Consider the following 18,517-nt stretch of genomic DNA (forward strand, 5'->3'; position numbering starts at 1 on the left):
ATATTAGGTCCCCTACTTTTTCTAGTGTTTATAAATGATCTTGCCCCCTAATAGAAGATGTAGGTCATCCCATATTATTTGCAGATGACACAAGTATAGTAATTACAGCCAATAACTCCAACACATTCCAATCTTCAACAGAGGAAATTCTCTTCAAAATATGTGACTGGTTCTCAGTCAATAAATTGGTATTAAATTGTAACAAAACTAACATAATTAATTTAAATCCTGTGCAAATTCAACCTCGCAAACTTCTAGCACAATAATTAACAACAGATCCCCATTAGAAACAACGACAACCAAATTTCTTGGCTTAAAAATCGATAATGTGTTAAATTGGAAAAATCATATTAAAGAAATTACCCCCAAACTAAATTCAACTTGTTTTGCTATTAGAACTATGCAAAAGATAGTAAATATCAATACCTTAAAAACAATATACTTTGCATACTTCCACTCGGTAATGAGTTTTGGAATAATATTCTGGGGAAATTCCACAGATAGTAACAGTATATTTCTATTACAAAAAAGAGTAATTAGAATAATAGTAGGTGCCAAATCTAGGGAATCTTGTAGGACTATTTTCAAAAAAACTATAAATAATGCCCATGGCTTGTCAGTATATCTTTTCATTAATAGTCTTCCTCGTATGTAATCGTTAAGGTACGATCACACATCGCTACTTTTGCAGTGCTGCAGTACAAAAAACTGCGCAACTCTTGTACTGCGACGTGTGAACAACGGTGCAACCCGAAAAGTAGTGGCTGCCAAACCTGCTGCTCGCTACATTTCCATGCTGCGCGCAACTTAAAAGTAGCGACGTGTGAACAGGGTTCTCAGGGTTGCAGCCGCAGCATTTTTTATATCGGTTTTGTTGAAACTTTTGCTGCGGTTGCAACCAGTGTTACCACCCAAATGTGCCAATGATACTTTTATTGTTTGGATATATTTTAATGTTAAATGTGATGAAAATAAATTATTTGTAACAGTTATTAAATACACAACACAGTCTGAGCATAACAGTTGACGATATAATTCATTTTTTAAATTTTCCGTAGCGTAGTTCCAAACAGGAGGGTTGCCAACATTGATTACGTGAATATACTGTTGGTTATCATTTAAGTACATAGGCGTTTTTAAAAGCTTTATAGTAAAAATAATGTCAATTTCTGAATACTATATACAACAGAAAAGCAAATAATAGATAAGGGAGCTTTCGCATGAGTTTTTTAATAATGCGAACATAACCACAAAATGTATATTGAGAAGTCAATACGGAGATGGAAACCTGCAGCATGACTGCGGCTGCAAAAGTAGCACCTTCTGTGTGAACATACTCGCAACCTCCAGTTGCAACTTTTGTAGCACTCGGGTTGCGCAGCACGAAAAGTAGCGTGCAGCGCGCTACTTTTGGCTTACGTGTGAACACGACATGCAACTTTTGCAGCTGCAGTACAACAGTTGCACTGCAAAAGTAGCGATGTGTGACCATACCTTTAGAAAGTAACAGACTTCTGGTTCATAACCACAATTAGAAATTAGTCAATATTCAGGACGAGAACATCACAATCTTCCAGTTCATTATTCATTATTAATACATTTCGAATTGTACTAATAATGAATTAGTAAAATCGATAGTTATAATTATTTCTAAAGCGGTTTATTTAGTTTTTTTTTCTTATTGGTTGTAAATATGACTTATCTCAATACTGAATCGGAAAGAGCTTCGAAAGGGGCTTTCATTAGTATAAATAACTAAAAAATGGAAATTTCTGACTTGTCGCACCTTTGAACTGGACAATCAATATGTTCATGTAAAGTTTTCATTTCAATGAAGGATCTTCGATCTTAAGACAGTGATGTGACCTGACTGATCTTTGTGATCTATTTCAGTCACTTCTGCACAAGTGAGATGAACTTGAACACATTTGTTCGAAAGAACTCTCACCACCAGCGCCAATAACGACCACAAAGATCCATGAAGTGGTGACCACATGTAAAGTATGCATTATTTCTGGGATTGCCCTCGTATTACAACATTTACTCAACAAATGACGTAAGTATAGGCTGAAGAATTTATCATACCGCACCTAAAAGCATTGTACTCTTAACTTTCAATACGCTCTCCTGTGAAATTTTGTCTATGTGCTAAGGACTATATAATTCTCATTCCTTTATTTATTTGTTATGAATTTACTTTTAATTTTCAAAATGGTGCAAATTAGTGACTGATGCATTTTCAAAACAAATAGGTACTGGTCGATTAATATGTGCACATGTACAAACAGAAAGAATTAAAAAAAAGTATTCATTTATAGTACACACATACGCATGCTCATACATACACACATAAATATATATGTGAAAGGCGAAAAGTAGCTCCTTTACATGCCATAAAGGCGCATGGGGCATGAGGTAGAGTTCCATGCTTTCACAAACTCGGCATTAGAATGAGGTAGTGTGGTCAGTACCTCAGTCCAGCTGCCTTTTATCTCCAAGAAAGACAGCAGGCTCAGTGGACCACTTATCTTATACCATGAACACTCTAATATTCATAATCATAGTATCCTTGTCGTTATTCTTTGGTTTGAAAAAGAAATGGGGACAGAAGGGAGAAAGATTATAAAATGAATTCACTCTTTTCGAATATCCTATAAACAAAAAACCTTGGGCATAGGCGTATAGACCATTTCATTTCACAATAGAAATTTTTCATCTCTCTAGAAAAGATTAAGCTAAAGAAGCCTGGAAGTGTGAATGTTATAGCCTAAGTTTAATGGGTAAAAATATTGCATTAAGTTATATATTTAATACGCCTAATAATATCACGTTATACACCATAATAACTTATTTCTACAACAGATATGAACGAATCCAGGGAATTACACTGGTACACACAGATCACCATTACAAATTTGCAATTTAAAACTCGGGAAAAACTCAGTATCTGCTGCTTCTTTGTTATTTTACGAGGTGTCATGATAATAAATAATGCGCTCTAGGTATAAAGAAACGCCATTTATTTATATATTTCTGCAAAATTGTCGGCAGATAAATGAAAGACGACACCAACCAAACTTATATGCCTATAGGTAACAAAATGAAAATTATACGCCTATGTTCCAAGATTAGGGGAATCCAAGATTAGTATTTACCTGTTTCATTATATTCTGAAAACCATAGAGTTTCTGATTCTTTACTCTCATCAAATCCACTTTCTTCCGCTTGGACTTTGCGCTTCCTTCCTGGTCGTTTTTTCTTCTCACTCAGAGCAGTATCTTTAACTATATAAACGCACAATAACAATAATAAACAAGGTTATGTGTTCGAAAGTACACTACCTCATTTACATTAATTTAATACTAATACATACTAAATTTAATATGTAATTTGTCTTGTGGTAACTTCTCTTGAATTTTATTAAATGCTGCTCGTTTGAGGCTCTCTGGCAGTGATTCAAGCTTCTTGAATAGAATTTCAACCTGAAAAATTACTGCAGCATATAACAAATTGAACTGATGCTTAAAGACTTAAATGTAAATTTATATTTACGCTCATATTCGTGAAATAATGTTATGTGATAGTACAATATGTTTTTCATCAAGAATTTCATATTCATACGCTACTTACTTCATCTAGTACGTTTGTGTTTTCATCTAAATCCATAATAAATTGTTTTTATGGAGAACTTTCTCATCCAAAACGTAAAATCTATTTCCATAAGGAAAATGATACTTCAATGGCTGATATGAACGTCATATCCCCCATACTACGGTGAAAAGAAGAAAAAAAAGACAATCGTGCTGCGATACGAGGGAGTTTATTGTGTGTGTTAAACAATACCGTGTAACTGCAATTGTCTTACACATTATTGCATTTATATTTATGTCCGACTACAATGAGAAATAATTTAACTCAGGGCACTTGTGAGAAATTAGTACCACAAAATTCGTATAAATTCAACATTAATACTCAACAGCTTCTTCTTTTTTTTATCTATTTTCATATGTAACTTTTTACTTGATTTTAGACAAAAAAAATACAATTAGTATTATTTGTTTAACATTCTTCGTTAATAACGCTTAGTATTACTCTTTACTTGACTGTGGTTGTTGGCTTCAATGAAACACAGCATGCATAAATTTTTCATATGCCGCGCGATTCAAAATAGTGACTGATTAATTTTATATCTTTACTGTGCTAACTTTTGTAATTTACGTGGCTGACTAGTTTCGAAGCGGTATCCTACATTGTTCGAAGTCTAATAAAGATATCATAAAGTTATTCAGTGATTATAAATGTTAACACTTAAGTATTGACCCCCAAGCAAAAATACGAATTAAAATATAAAATTCATAGTTCCACGTAAACTTTCTAGCTCATATGGGTCATTACTTGCCAGAATGTTCTTAAATAATAATTTGCATGTATATACACCACAAAAGTAACACTATAATACTTGTGGATTGATTTGTAACATTTGTAGTCGCATGAGGGTTAGAGTGACCCCAATTAAAAAACACGAATTAAAATATAAAATATCCTGGTTCTATGTAAATCTTCTAGCTCATATGCATCATTACTTTCCATAATCTTCTAGAGTAATATATTTCACGCATAGAATCATAAAAATAATACTATACTACTACTTGTGGACTAATTTACGGCATTAGTAGTCGCGTGGGGGTCAACAGAGCCCCCAGCCTGGAAAATTTAAATTAACGCAACAAATGACAGTGATAAACTGGACGTTATCATGTAATCGTATTGGCGACACCCTTTCAGGAAGGTACTGATAAGTTGGACAATGTAGGCAACACCGTAAAAATAATACAAACCAACATATGACACGGGGGGGTCAACATGACCCCCACGCGACTACTTATATGTTAAAAGAGCGTATCGAATAATGAATAATAAACAAAATAGTGTATTACACTATGTGTTAGTTAATTACATTGTAACAGAATCGATTAAAAGTTTGAAAAAACGAGATGCAGTCGAGTTTTTCCTATTTCCGAAATTCTGTTATGTGCTTAAAAACAAATAGCGTGTACTAATTTTGCACGATGACCGTAATTAATTTTAAATAAATTTTATATACGGTAAAGATAGTTTTTAAAGGCCAAAGATTTGCATCACAGTAAGTTACCACAGCCTTTTTTTTTTTTGGGTGCTTTCCGGTTCTGAATGCCTTATAGTTTATGTCGCACTGCAGCCTGAGATTTATTCTGCTTACCACTCATGGATTTGGTTTGGTTTCACTTATTTAGACACATCCTATTTAACCGATATGATCTGAAATTTTAACGTCTACGTTAATTTCAATTTGAACAACGAAATTAATATCAATAAACGAAATATTGTTGTCCATAATATGACTAATCAAGTAAATTTAACGTTACTGGCATGTAGAAATATCCATCACTAATATAACGTTATAGCAAGTCAATTATATCCATTGCTGACGTCCACACCACCGAAACAGACTCATATTCGATCTTACCACTCATTTTTGTGGTAAAGGTTGTTGAAGGTAAACAAAATTATAAAAAGTATAATTTGAATGCATTGAGAACTGGGTGTGTGTAATATTTTTGTAGTCCAATTTACTTATCGCCCATTGCAGAGTCACCACAAGCCGGAACATTGGACAACACTGAACGGAGGTGAAAATAGAGCACGAGGTTTGAAAGCGGTATTGACAATTTGACATAACAGTGGTTTGGTTTCTTTGTCACGTATAGTCTACATTTTCGACATTAATTTGTACACTGCCTGAACATCCACAGTTTGCACTGTAGTCTAAAAGGCATCTGTCCCTAGCAGTTACTGCCGATGGCATCTACTGGGAGTCTAAATTCGGACATGCTGGAATGTATACCATACATGGCGGAGTGGGTTCCTTTCATAAATACGTTTGCTGCATTGACAGTGATCGTTGTAATGCCCAATCCAAATGACAGAGAGAAGATAGCCTTATTATTGGGAATAGATGTAGATGAATTTTATCCTCCTGAAATACCCAGCCTAACAGGAAATACGACTACTGAAGATGGCATCGCTACTATTGGCGAAGTGAAGTATAAAACATTTACTTATTGGTGCATTTCATACGCAGTTGCAAGTATTCCCGCCAGCCTTATGCTTGCTACTGCAGTGTACAAGAAGTCTTCGGGGTCCACTATTCCTTGGTTCATATGCAAGATTGTCGTTGTCGTCGTACAAGTGGTTGGCTTCATATACTACATCACGAACGCTTCCCTCTTAAAACGTGTAATCATAACAGTTTTTTTAAATTTTGTATACACTGTTGGAACCATGATCATTGTATACAAAGCAGCAATGAAGTGGCCTGAAGGACATCTGCATGTAATAGTGAACAGAATTCCAGACATACCCAGACTTCAGGATATGTTTAATAAACGTTCAAATACCAGTAATCAAAATGTTGGACAGAACACTGCTGATTCTCAAACTGATAATTCAAGTGGCAATGTAGATGGTGTCTCTGCTGAAGTGAATGAAGCAGTGGCTTCTGAAGTCAATGAAGCTGAGGAATTGGGTGAAGGTGTATCCACAGAACTCGATAAAGCTGAAGGATGTACCGTGTCAGCAGTGAAGGAAGCAGTTAGTGAAGAAAGTGAAATGAAGTCCAGTGTTTCCGAGGTGCCTGCCTTTCAACACGTAGAGCTGGAAAAGGTTGAAGTTCCTGCCTCTGATCAGACTGAAGAAATGAAGGAAGTAGAGCAGAATGTCATTAATATTGACATAAAGGGCTTTCAACCAGTGTAAGCTGTAAAGATATGCATAAGACTGGAGTGTAAACAATCAGTCCGTAACTCCTTAATCAATGTGAAATTTTGTGTTTCTTTTAACTTTCGTTGTAGAGAATGTAACAATTTTAATGTCTGTATAGAATTGCATAATACAGGGACATCATTTTATTTTTACTTCAATTTTTTATTGTACCTGAGTTTTTGAATGTACTTCACTCCCACCCCTTCTACTAATGAAGTTCCAACTGTCCTCTACACATAGATCCAAGACCGTATATAGTAAACAGCACTGAGTTAGTGAGTATAGTACGTTCCAGAAATATGTTCGCGTTTTCCAGTGACAAAAGAGCTTTCAATATTGAATCATATTTTCGCACAGGTACTGTCGTCCGTTTGCCTACGTCGCATCCCGATTCCCCCACCTGCTTCTGCTCGCCCCTCTGTAAAGCTAGTGGCTGGGCTGTCTTAGCTCTTTTCTGAAAACATTAATTTCTGTTAGGAATTGGACGTCTACGTAATATTATACAACTGTTTAAAATAACTTAAATAAAAGGGCTTCGTTAAGTAATTAACTGTCACGTGATTTCCCCCCTTTCTACGATCCTGCGGCATAACCACTTGGTCGGACAGTAGATAGCATGTCTGAGTAATTTTATCTGTGCGGGTAGGGCAGAAGTGAAGACTGAATTTACAGTACGTAAGGTACTCTTTTATAGACTAGATACAAAATTATTTCAACATGAGTTACTAGTACGAATGACAAAACTGGCAATTGAAATTAGATGCAATAGTCTATAGTGCGATAATATGCACAAAAGAACTGAAGCCTGTATCGAAATGAATGGCCACCATTTTCAAAAATGTGTTTAAATATCCATATTATGATTATTTTTCAATTTAACTTCATTCTCTATATTGTACGCTAATGTGCTGTAGACAGTATAATACACACTGCATAATGAATACGTTTGCATGACTAACTCAGTTCGTGAGTAAAAACGCTTATTCTTAATACAGTACTGTATTAAGATTAAACAAAAACCTAATGAAAATTATCGAACTCAAAATCGCGATATTTCCTAGTTTACGTAAATGGATGAACTCCTTTTCTCCTATATCTAGTAGAGTGATTTATTTGTATATTACGCCCGTATCATCGAACTACAGTCGTGGGAGGGGGGTAGCAATCTGTGTTTCCGGTTCTCTAAAGGTATAGCCAGGTTAATATTAAAAATGTTAGTAAAAATAAAATGATGTCCCTGTATTTAAGTTTTCATTTCATGTAACATTTTAATCACTGAACAAGTAATTACTTCATTGTGTTAATGTTAGAAATTTTGATGGTAAATTACCTGGTTGACTAGTTTCGAGATGGTTTGCGTCATCCTCTGAATCCTAGTGAATTCCAGCTCGATCTTCTGCTTTCTTGTTATGGTGGAGTGTGTACATGATTGTGTCGAAAAGGATGTGCATTTTGAAATTCAGTTGAATGTTCAGGAAGTGTTGTGGATATATTTTTATGTGTTTGTAAATTTCATATTGTTCTAGAGTGTAAAGTATCTGGTTTTTTGGTTGATGTGTAGTACTTTCATGTCAGTGTCTGTGTTGCTGTAGTTATGGTTGGAGTTTGTGATGTGTTCTGTGTAGATTGAATTGTTGTGTGGTTGGTTATGGCTGTGATGTATTCCTTGTAACTTGTTTCAAATGATCTTCCAGTCTGTACAATGTACAAATCATTGCAACTATTGCATGACTTTTTTTAATTACGTTTTATTTAATGATGCTCGCAACTGTCGAGGTTATATCAGCGTCGCCGGTGTGCCGGAATTTTGTCCTGCAGGAATTCTTTTACATGCCAGTAAATCTATTGACATGAGCCTGTCACATTTAAACACACTTAAATGCCATCGATCTGGGACGAGATAGAACCTGCAACCTCAAGCACAGAAGACCTGTACTATACCGACTATGCCAATGCATGATAGCTTGTATACACCTGTTAAGTCGTATTTGTTTGTGTGTCTTGTCTGTGTGTTAAGACGTTTTTGTGGTGTGTTCTATATGCAATGTAGTATTTTAGTTTCTTGAAAGATGATGCGATCTTGTATGTGTTTTCGTATGTTAGTATGATATATTTATTTTGTTTTTGTGTTGCGTTTTGTCTTTCTTGTCATGTTATCATTTTTAACAAGGGCCGGAACAGGTCACATTGTCACTCAATTGTACCTACACCGATTTCACATTTCTGATAATCCTACTTGTCTATGGTGTAATAATCATGATGAAGATCTGGAACACATTCTTCTATACTGTCCATCCATAAACCACAAAAGAAATAAATCAAAATCAACAGTACCAGTTGCAGAAGACACACCCCAACTCTGGCTACTAGTAACAGGCATCTATAATGAACACCAATCAAAATACCCCTCATTTCGAGTGAAAAACAACAACTGAATAGAGTACAGTGGACTATAGTGGACTTTATGTTGTCAGCAAACAGCTGGATACGTTAAGAAGATTGATTGTCATGTTATCTATTATGTTGGAGTTGTATCCATTTTCCTGTGCTATGTATTTAATAATGTGTATTTCTTCCTTATAGTCTTGTTGGCTCATAGGCATGTTGATGAGTTTATGTATCATGAGTCGAAATGCTGCGTGTTTGTGTTGTGTGGGGTAACTAGAGGTGTTGTGTACGTGTGTTATGGTGATAGTGGCTTTCCTGTACATTTTGAACTTATGTTTGTTGTCTGTTTTTGTTATTGTGATGTTTAAGAAATTTATGGATTTGTTGTTTTCTGTTTCTAGTGTGTAGTGTAGTTCTTCTTCTTCTTCTTCTTCTTCTTCTTCTTCAGTCCCTTAGAGCGTATTCCAAATCTCAGCGCTGAGCAATCTGATGGCATCACGGTGTTCCGAATTTCAACAATGACGTCACTGATGCTCCACCGCTGTTGCACCGGTTCCATCAGCTTGCAGAGGTGGTGGCAGTCTCCATCAGCCGCCATCAGTGAAACTGGTTGGTTCTTGTATAGGGCGGGAATTAGCAGACGAATGACATTGTGCACTGTTGTGTCATGGCGGTGTGTTCTGCTTTGGTTCTGCTGTATTGTTTGTAATGAGCACAACGACGTAAAAACAATATGTTAATGGCTTATGAGCGAGTTGCCAAACTAACTTACTATTATGACAAGTGTTGTATTGCATGTTTCCAGGTATTCACATTTTTTTTATGTTCTAGTGATATTTAACTTATTTTATATTTTTGTTTTCATATTTCCCGATAATGGTATATCTCTAATGTGATAAGTTGAGCTATATATAATCATAATTTTCCTTACTGTATGTACTTAAAAATATTGTGTTCATTGTATGCTTTGTACTGCACTATTTTATTACTACTATTAGTATTATTATTACTATTATTATTATTATTATTATTATTATTATTATTATTATTATTATTATTATTATTATTATCAAAAATTGTCTTATTTTTTTATACTTTGTATGCCTCATTTATTTTGACCTGCTCTTCACATTTTATTATGCTTTTTTCTTTCTTTTATTATGTCTGATTTCTTCTTACTTGTTGTTTACATTTTGTTATTATTATCTTATTCAGTTTTGTGTGTAAAATTGTAGTGTACTTTGTAAATTTGTAGTGTTTTTTGTAAGGCAGTTTTTACTCCTGGTTGAGTGTTAGAGAAGAGAAGGCCGTATGGCCTTAACTCTGCCAGGTTAGATAAATCATCATTATTATTATTATTATTATTATTATTATTATTATTATGAGCGAACATGTCAACGGACCAGTTATTACTACTGGTTCAAGAAATAAATTATTTATGCTCTTTTCTTTGAACGAGATGACAGTACGGAAATTTCGCAAAATCTTGCTAGCGTAGCACAGGCAACAACTTGTACAGCTGCCATGATAGCCATCGAACCTTCCAGCAGTTTTGTTCCTATTTCGCTGCTGCGTGACGTCATTGTTGTCCACCGGTCCGGTGAGATTCGGAATACGCTCTTCTGCTGCTAAGTGTTGGGTTGTGTAGTGTAGTTGTCGGTGTATTTTGTTTGTGCGTTTATCTAGGTCTTCAATCTGTCTTTTTAAATCTCCTATAAATTATTTTAACTTCTTAAAAAATGTTTCGAGGTGTTATGTAATCCAGAGCCCGGATTTATATATACTAAAAGTTAATATTGTTACTTGGTATAGTTTATAAACATACAAGCCAGGCCCCCACTCCTTTCAGATGCCATTCCTGTCATTCAGTATATCCTTAATACAGTAGAACCCCGATTATCCGTCACCCTATTAACCGATTGGAGGATTATCCAACTGTTGTTTTCTCTCTCTCTTTTTTTTACAGGACAAAATATGAAGTCCTATACAATTACTTGTTGGAGGGAGTGTTTTTCTCAACTTGTCACTACCTGCTTCCAAGAAAATGACTCCAAGAACTTTCACACAATCGCAAAACCTGTGTACAATTCAGTCCTTGTTCTGCTGTTGGAGTGGACGTTCTGTATAACATGTAAAATATCTTCCATGGGTATCGAAAGAAAACGTGTCGTGCTAAGTATAAAAAGAGCAGTAATTGAGAGATTTGGGGAAGCAGAAACTTTGTCTCATATCGAATCAGAATACTAGATTCGCGTTACAACTGTGTGCGATTTAATAAAAAAGGTAAATTGTATAAAGTATGAGTGTGTAAATCTACAACACGAGGATCCTACTTCTATCTTTCGGCAGACAACCATCACAAGGAGTTCTCTTAGCCTTAAAACCCGTCAGTGATAACCAGACTTAAATTAGTGAACTCCTGACTGATCCACTAACTAGCATGTTAAACACAACACCAAGGAGGAAATTACAAAGCTGTAGGCCTAAATATTATGCACTTTATTTATGAAAAAATTATGTTACGGATTATCCGATTTTTTCTATTAACCGTTCAGTCCATCCCCTTCATTACAACGGATAACAGAGGTTCTACTGTAATGTTAAGGGTCTTTAACCCTCCTAAATGCCACTTACAAATCAGCATGCGGTTTACAACATGCATTGTCTAGTCGTTATTAAGTTCTCTACTGTTATATTTCGGAATCTTATGAACCAGGTTTAAAAACTCTCATTCAACTACACTCAGTGTCATTCTTAACTTTTAGTAACTTACATATAAATCCAAGCTCTAGACTAATCACTTAATCTGGATACAGAAAGAACATTGGTCATTGATTTCAAATTAATGTTTTTTTAATTAAATTTACACGAAAACAGTCCATGCTATTTAAATATGCCAGAGGGACAAATGATTCTTTATTATATCTTCTATGGATATAGACAAAAATCACGATCCCACTCGCAATAATTACCGATTAAAAGGATGTTAACATTTGGGAGAAAAATTTTTTTCTGAGAAAACTATGGACTTTCCACCAATATGGTATTACATTTTTTTGTTACATACATGGGTTATTTGCTCAGAAAATCTACTGGTTTATTTTACTTCCATTCCATATGTGAAACAAAGGAATTATATTCTTTATTCTACGCTATAAAGCAACTGTAAAAATATTATGGAATGAATAAATCTATCTATCTACAAAAGTAAGTGGATATGATCAAGAATCATATTGATGTATGTAATTTATTATGGAATCTGAAACAGTGTTTTATTTGAGTTTCAGGATATTGCGTAAGTACTTGCATACAAAAACTGAGCCAAAATAATTTGGATAATAAATACATAAAATGTCCTTTGTACCAAGAATAAATAATTCAGTTATGAAATAACGATGCACTTTCGCGGTATTCTGAAGTCGTTTCATTCAATTAACTAGGGCCGGATTTAGGTATAGTGCCGCCCCTAGGCAGTGCTAAAATTTGCAGCCCCCCCCCCCCAACTCCCACAAACAATTTATAAGTAGCTACTGTATTATACAGGTTATGTTTAGTTTAAATTAGTTGACAATGAATAATTTCAAGGGAAAAATTGTTCCGAGGTCGGGTATCGAACTTGGGACCTTTAGCTAAGCTCACCAATGCTCTACCGACTGAGCTACCCAGGAACTCAATTTTACCCTTTATATCCACATCATATACCTCAAGTGGGCCGACAAGACGCCAGAAACCCAACATTGAGTGCACACAAACTGTGACTTGAATTGTGGTTTTCTGTTAACGAACAGTGACGTGTATTATGCAAATCTAGCGTTCAGGTATAGCTCCCTGCGAATTTGATTTGAATAATTTCAAGGGAAAATCGATTCTGAACTGTGCTATCGTCATTGCTCAGAATGGTGTGGCCGCCAGCGGCTTACATTCCGCTCGTGTAAACCGAATCTAAACAATCAGGGAATTCTGATGAAGACATGACGCAGCACTAAGGTTATGTCGTCTTGTTGATGGTCGCAAATCTGTATGACTCTGCATGATGCCCGTGTGCACCATTCTCGATTAAAATTTGACCATGGTTAAGTCGGCACTTGACCATCTTCAAAGCCAATTTGCGGAGTATCAATCTCGATCAAAGTTAAACAAGCAAGTTGATGATGATCAAATTTGATCACGGGTGTGGGACCGATTATCTTGAATTGAACATGGTCAAGTCGAGAAAACCAAAATGGCGGCACGATTTGACGTACTTCATGGAATTGAAGATGAAATTATGTATCTTGAACACGCAAATCACTGCGGAAATAACAGAATTGGTGTTATTGTAGAAAGAGTAAGTTTGTAGATGAATAATAAAAATGTTTTTTTTCTCAAAATAGACTAATGTTTTATATATGTTTCTGCTTTGGAAGATCGGGACTTTACTTGAGGACAAAATATTATTTAGGCCTAATTGTCCAATTTTGTTAACATAATAATAAAGTAGTTATTCTATGCCGGTAATAATATAGCAAAACTAAATGATCATTTTGTAGAATGCGAGATTATCACTTATTAGCTATAGATTTGCCGTTTGAAACTATTAGGACCTACATGACGTTTTGGACAATTAGGCTATTTACGCTTGAATTAAGAGAAATTATACGGATACCTTCCTTTCCCTCTTACTCCAAAATTCCAACCTTGTGAACACAAAATAAATGGATAAATTTCAGATACATTCCTTTTCCTCTTACTTCAAAATTCCAACCCTGCGCACACAAAATAAATTGGCACTAAAAACTTCCTTTTCGTATGCATGATGATGCGTATTCGACATACACAGACGAATTGGTTTTTTTTTTTTTTTAATAATTGTCAGTGAGATATCCGTATACTGAAATTTTCCCAAATAAATTATTGGCACCGAAATGTGTCTTTTCATAAGCAAGATGATGAGCATTTGACAAACACATACAAATCTGCTCTTTTTAGTAGCCTATTTCAAAATAATTGTCAGTGAGGTATCCGTATACTGAAATTTTCCCAAATAAATTATTGGCACTGAAATGTGTCTTTTCGTAAGCAAGATGATGAGCATTTGACAAACGCATACAAATCTGCTCTTTTTAGTAGCCTATTTCAAAATAATTGTCAGTGAGGTATCCGTATACTGAAATTTTCCCAAATAAATTATTGGCACTGAAATGTGTCTTTTCGTAAGCAAGATGATGAGCATTTGACAAACGCATACGAATCTGCTCTTTTTAGTAGCCTATTTCAAAATAATTGTCAGTGAGGTATCCGTATACTGAAATTTTCCCAAATAAATTATTGGCACTGAAATGTGTCTTTTCGTAAGCAAGATGAGAATTCAACAAACACAAATCTGCTCTTTTTAGTAGCCTATTTCAAGATAATTGTCAGTGAGGTATCCGTATACTGAAATTTTCCCAATTATTATCAATAATATGAAATAACCACTGTGTAAATTACGTTACAAATTATGTGGAATTATGTAAACACGTATAACTCGTGTGAATTGTGAGGTTAAATCCAACCAGGTAGCCTGCTTTTCTCTTAGAGAACTTCCGTCAGTACTTTTAATCTGTAATATGGATGCATAATTGCTGACGAGTTCTAAAGGAATTCCCACTTCGAACTGTGAGAAGTTCGGTGCTCTTTTCTTTTTTTCTTCCATAATTATTGAAACTTGTTATTTGAAAACTGCGAGGATGTTTGAAAGCAGTCCGGCAAACAAAAACGAAGCGATAATTGACAGAGTGCGTTCGTTCGCTGTTTTATACGCGGTAACCTAGCGCTCAGATGATTCTTCTCAAGCGAGCGTACCGTCAGCTGACGGTACTGAGTTGATCGAGGGAAAATGTCGGTGCACCGCATCTGTAACTTGATCATTGTCAAGAATTAACCATGTTTCCGTGATTGCTGATCAACGGGCTAGATGATCGAGAATGGTGCACACGGCCATGATGTCAAAGAAATTGGAATGGAGACATTGATTTATAACATTGCAAATATATATTAAGTAAAAAGATGCAATACCTCATTGTCATTACGAGTGAATTATATTAATGATATTTCGAAACGAAATATTAATTGTAAAAAACAAAGTCGTTGTAATGTAAGCACGGCATGTTTGATTGTAACAATCATTATATAATTTCACAGGAAGGTATTTTACATAATACTGATATACAGAACTGTTTAGCGATGTGTAAACATTACGACCAAATGCGATAATTATTTCATAATTTTACAACCTCCCCTCACAATCTAATAAAATAATTTACTTAAAAAATTGGGTTTGGTAATCTAACACGAACTCCTTTATGGCTGCTGCGAAATCGGCTGAGGTGGTTGTTCTGTATCACATTCAAATTTCTAATAATTTTGCCCAATTTCATTACATTCCTATGCACTTGAATGTGCATGATTTTTTCATTACTTCTCACTTCCAAATTGCCTTTTTAATGTTCGCCACCGCACAATATTAATTCTAGATATTTCATTTACATAGTAGGCCTACTTGCCATGAATCCAGAGTTTCCAGACGCTGCAAAATTTGCAGCAGTTTGTCAGTAGCGCGTAGTTTTAAATACATTTTCTTTAATGTTGTGTGTATAACAAGTGCAACAATGTTTAATTCTGTACAATATTTACAGTCTATTCAGTTCAGTACAGTACTTTAACAATTAAGGAGAAATTTGAAATTAAGTGCTCATCAGTTGAATCTCATACGGAAAGAGCCGCTAAACAAAATAGAAATGCTCGGATATTTTTTGCTAATTTATCCAGTATCCCTGCTTTCTTCTCTCGATCTCCACACAGTCTGTATTAGATTAATGTGTTTCAAAGACAATTCCATCAGCTGCGGCAACAAAATGGAGTTTTAAAATAAGAACAGTAAATGTTGTTCATTAGAAGAAGGAGCCATTGCTAGAATGTTTTCAAACCGTAATGGAATCTGAAACATCTAACAACATGACAATAAATGAGGTAAGCACCCTGGTGCGTACTCTTGAAAGATCCTGAATTCAATTTCTGGCTGTTTTCTTTTTTCATTTATTGATGTATCATGTAGATAGGCTACATTATAAAACCAACTACAACATCGCCAGTTAGATATTTATAAGGTTCAAATCTGCATATAAAAAATTAAATTATGGTTTATTTAACGACACTCGCAACTGCAGGGGTTATATCAGCGTCGCCGGTATCCCGGAATTTTGTCCTGCAGGATTCTTTTAAATGCCAGTAAATCTACTGATATGAGCCTGTCTCATTTAAACACACTTAAATGCCATCGACCTAGGCCGGGATCGCACCCGCAACCGACTATGCTACCGAGGCCGACTCTGCACATCAAGGTTTGTTAATGTCATACAGATAATACGGAACAGTGCACAGTAATGTTGAGAAGCGAGATCTGCGAAAATGAAAACCCTAAAAAGCGTCGTAAGGTCGAAGGGATTCAGACAAGGGTTGCGGCAGCCAAGGAAGTGTGTGACCTCATTATCACACAAGCTAACATCCGATTTCAGTTCATAGATGTTATGTTTTTTTATTTAACGACGCTCGCAACTGCAGAGGTTATATCAGCGTCGCCGGCTGTGCCGGAATTTTGTCCCACAGGAGTTCTTTTACATGCCAGTAAATCTACTGACATGAGCCTGTCGCATTTAAGCACACTTAAATGCCATCGACCTGGCCCGGGATCGAACCCGCAACCTTGGGCATAGAAGGCCAGCTAGTTCATAGATCATCTGGTATTATCTTCTCTTCTGTGTCAAGAAAAATTTGAATGCTACAAAAGCTCATTTCCTGAAAATGACCTAAATGTATGTGTAAAGCTTTTTCCAATGTTCGATAAAGACAAACTAAAAGCGGAACTCACTGTGTTGTATCAGAGACAAGAATTCAGAAATATCAGTGACGCAGTCACGCTCTTGCAGTTTCTTCTATCTGAGAACTTGCAGGCCTCATTTTCAGAAGTTGTGAAACTACTACGCATAGCTATCACCTTACCAATGATAACTTCCGAACCAGAACGTTGCTTTTCGTGTTTGAAGAGAGTAAAATCCTATCTTATAAATACGATGAGAGAAGAGAGACTGACCGCATTAGCTATGTTTTCCATTAGCTATGTTGAACGACATATAGGAGTTTAATAAGAAAATGATTCAAAGGTTTGCAACCTACAAGACAAGGCGCATGGAACTAATATTTAAATAAGATAAGTTGCATGGTTTATTTTTGTATGCAGCCTCCCTGAATTCAATTTCCACGAGCCGCCACTGTTGCCGATGATAAAAACTGCTACCGGTTCTCAATCCGACCATTGTTCAAGGTCTTACATAGGCTACACAGTGAAGTTGTAAACACTTGTTGGACTTTATCTTCTGTGGCACACTGTTCTATCTACAACTCACAGAATACAGCATTATTCTATACTGCTACTGTTTTATAGGACTGACGATGTCCCTTACATTTTATGCTAATTTGGTATCACAACCAAGCAGGGCAGTGGCATTGTTCTTGAAAGTAAACAACATACCTCATGAATTTAAATTTGTAGATATGGTGAAAGGTAAGTTGTATTACGGTATTTAATATACCATGTCGTATTTTATCTTCTAAATTCATTCATATTCAAGCAATATTTATGACAAAAGTGAAATTTTGATAATAGTAATCTACAGATAAAAGAACTAATAATAATAATAATAATAATAATAATTTATTTACTAATATTTAATGTGCTGTACAAGAGGATCCAATAACAGTTTAGCACATGAGAATTTCATTACGGTACAAAAACATTAATAATTATAGATTTGCAATAAAGGTACATAAGGGAACAACTTGATAATATCCTGGTCACAATATAACTAATCAAGGATAATGCACACGGTAGAGAAACGCCGATTACTAGTCGCCATGCGAAACAAAAGACGATCGAAATTGTGGTAGTAAAATTCGCGATTAGGCGGGCAGCGGATGAACGAATCAAGGTTGGGCATCGTACGGCTGACGCGTGGATTACGTCTATTTCGTAAGCCACGGGCTGACGCTTGTAATCGCTGCAGATACTGGTACTATTTCTACCCAACGTAACCTCCCCTCCTTTGCCCGCTCACTGCTGCTCGCGGAGGGGAATTGTGCCCGCTGCCCAGAATCGTGCTATCTGACGGTGACTGTTATATAGTGAGGATCACGTAAGTTCAGTTCCCAAACAGCAAATATTTCCGCCTTGTCAGTGTTGCCAACTGTTACCAGATATCACCACATGTAGTAAAATCACGATCCTATGTACTGAATGACTTCTTTACTCACC

The 18,517-nt window shown here is 35.6% G+C and overlaps 3 protein-coding genes across 4 annotated transcripts in view; 2 read left to right on the forward strand and 1 right to left on the reverse strand.

Moving 5' to 3' along the window:
• The window catches only part of LOC138714807 (uncharacterized), a 33,525-nt gene extending 29,609 nt beyond the window's left edge, over positions 1-3,916 (reverse strand). Inside the window, exons 1-3 of the mRNA XM_069846957.1 lie at positions 3,631-3,916; positions 3,374-3,482; positions 3,156-3,284 (exon numbers count right to left, since the gene is read on the reverse strand). Coding sequence (XP_069703058.1) covers positions 3,156-3,284; positions 3,374-3,482; positions 3,631-3,666 — 274 coding nt within the window. The 5' untranslated portion in view covers positions 3,667-3,916. The remainder of the gene's footprint in view (positions 1-3,155; positions 3,285-3,373; positions 3,483-3,630) is intronic.
• A 632-nt stretch (positions 3,917-4,548) lies between these two features.
• LOC138714808 (uncharacterized) lies at positions 4,549-9,988 on the forward strand. The gene is made up of 2 exons (XM_069846958.1): positions 4,549-5,536; positions 5,630-9,988. The coding sequence occupies exon 2, from the start codon at positions 5,839-5,841 to the stop codon at positions 6,793-6,795; it is 957 nt and encodes a 318-aa protein (XP_069703059.1). The 5' UTR covers positions 4,549-5,536; positions 5,630-5,838; the 3' UTR covers positions 6,796-9,988.
• A 7,527-nt stretch (positions 9,989-17,515) lies between these two features.
• LOC138714809 (glutathione S-transferase theta-1-like) overlaps positions 17,516-18,517 on the forward strand; it is a 57,310-nt gene continuing 56,308 nt past the window's right edge. The window contains exon 1 of one of the 2 annotated variants that reach the window (XM_069846959.1): positions 17,516-17,770. In XM_069846959.1, the coding sequence (XP_069703060.1) occupies positions 17,659-17,770 (112 nt within the window). In that variant the 5' untranslated portion in view covers positions 17,516-17,658. The remainder of the gene's footprint in view (positions 17,771-18,517) is intronic. The other variant, XM_069846960.1, reaches the window with a different exon arrangement.

This window comes from Periplaneta americana, chromosome 15 (genome assembly GCF_040183065.1).
Source record: "Periplaneta americana isolate PAMFEO1 chromosome 15, P.americana_PAMFEO1_priV1, whole genome shotgun sequence".
NCBI classification, from domain to species: Eukaryota; Metazoa; Arthropoda; class Insecta; order Blattodea; family Blattidae; genus Periplaneta; species Periplaneta americana.

Coding starts and splice junctions, on each gene's coding strand:
- LOC138714808 (XM_069846958.1), top strand. CDS start 5,839: ATGGCATCTACTGGGAGTCTAAATTCGGACATGCTGGAATGTATACCA.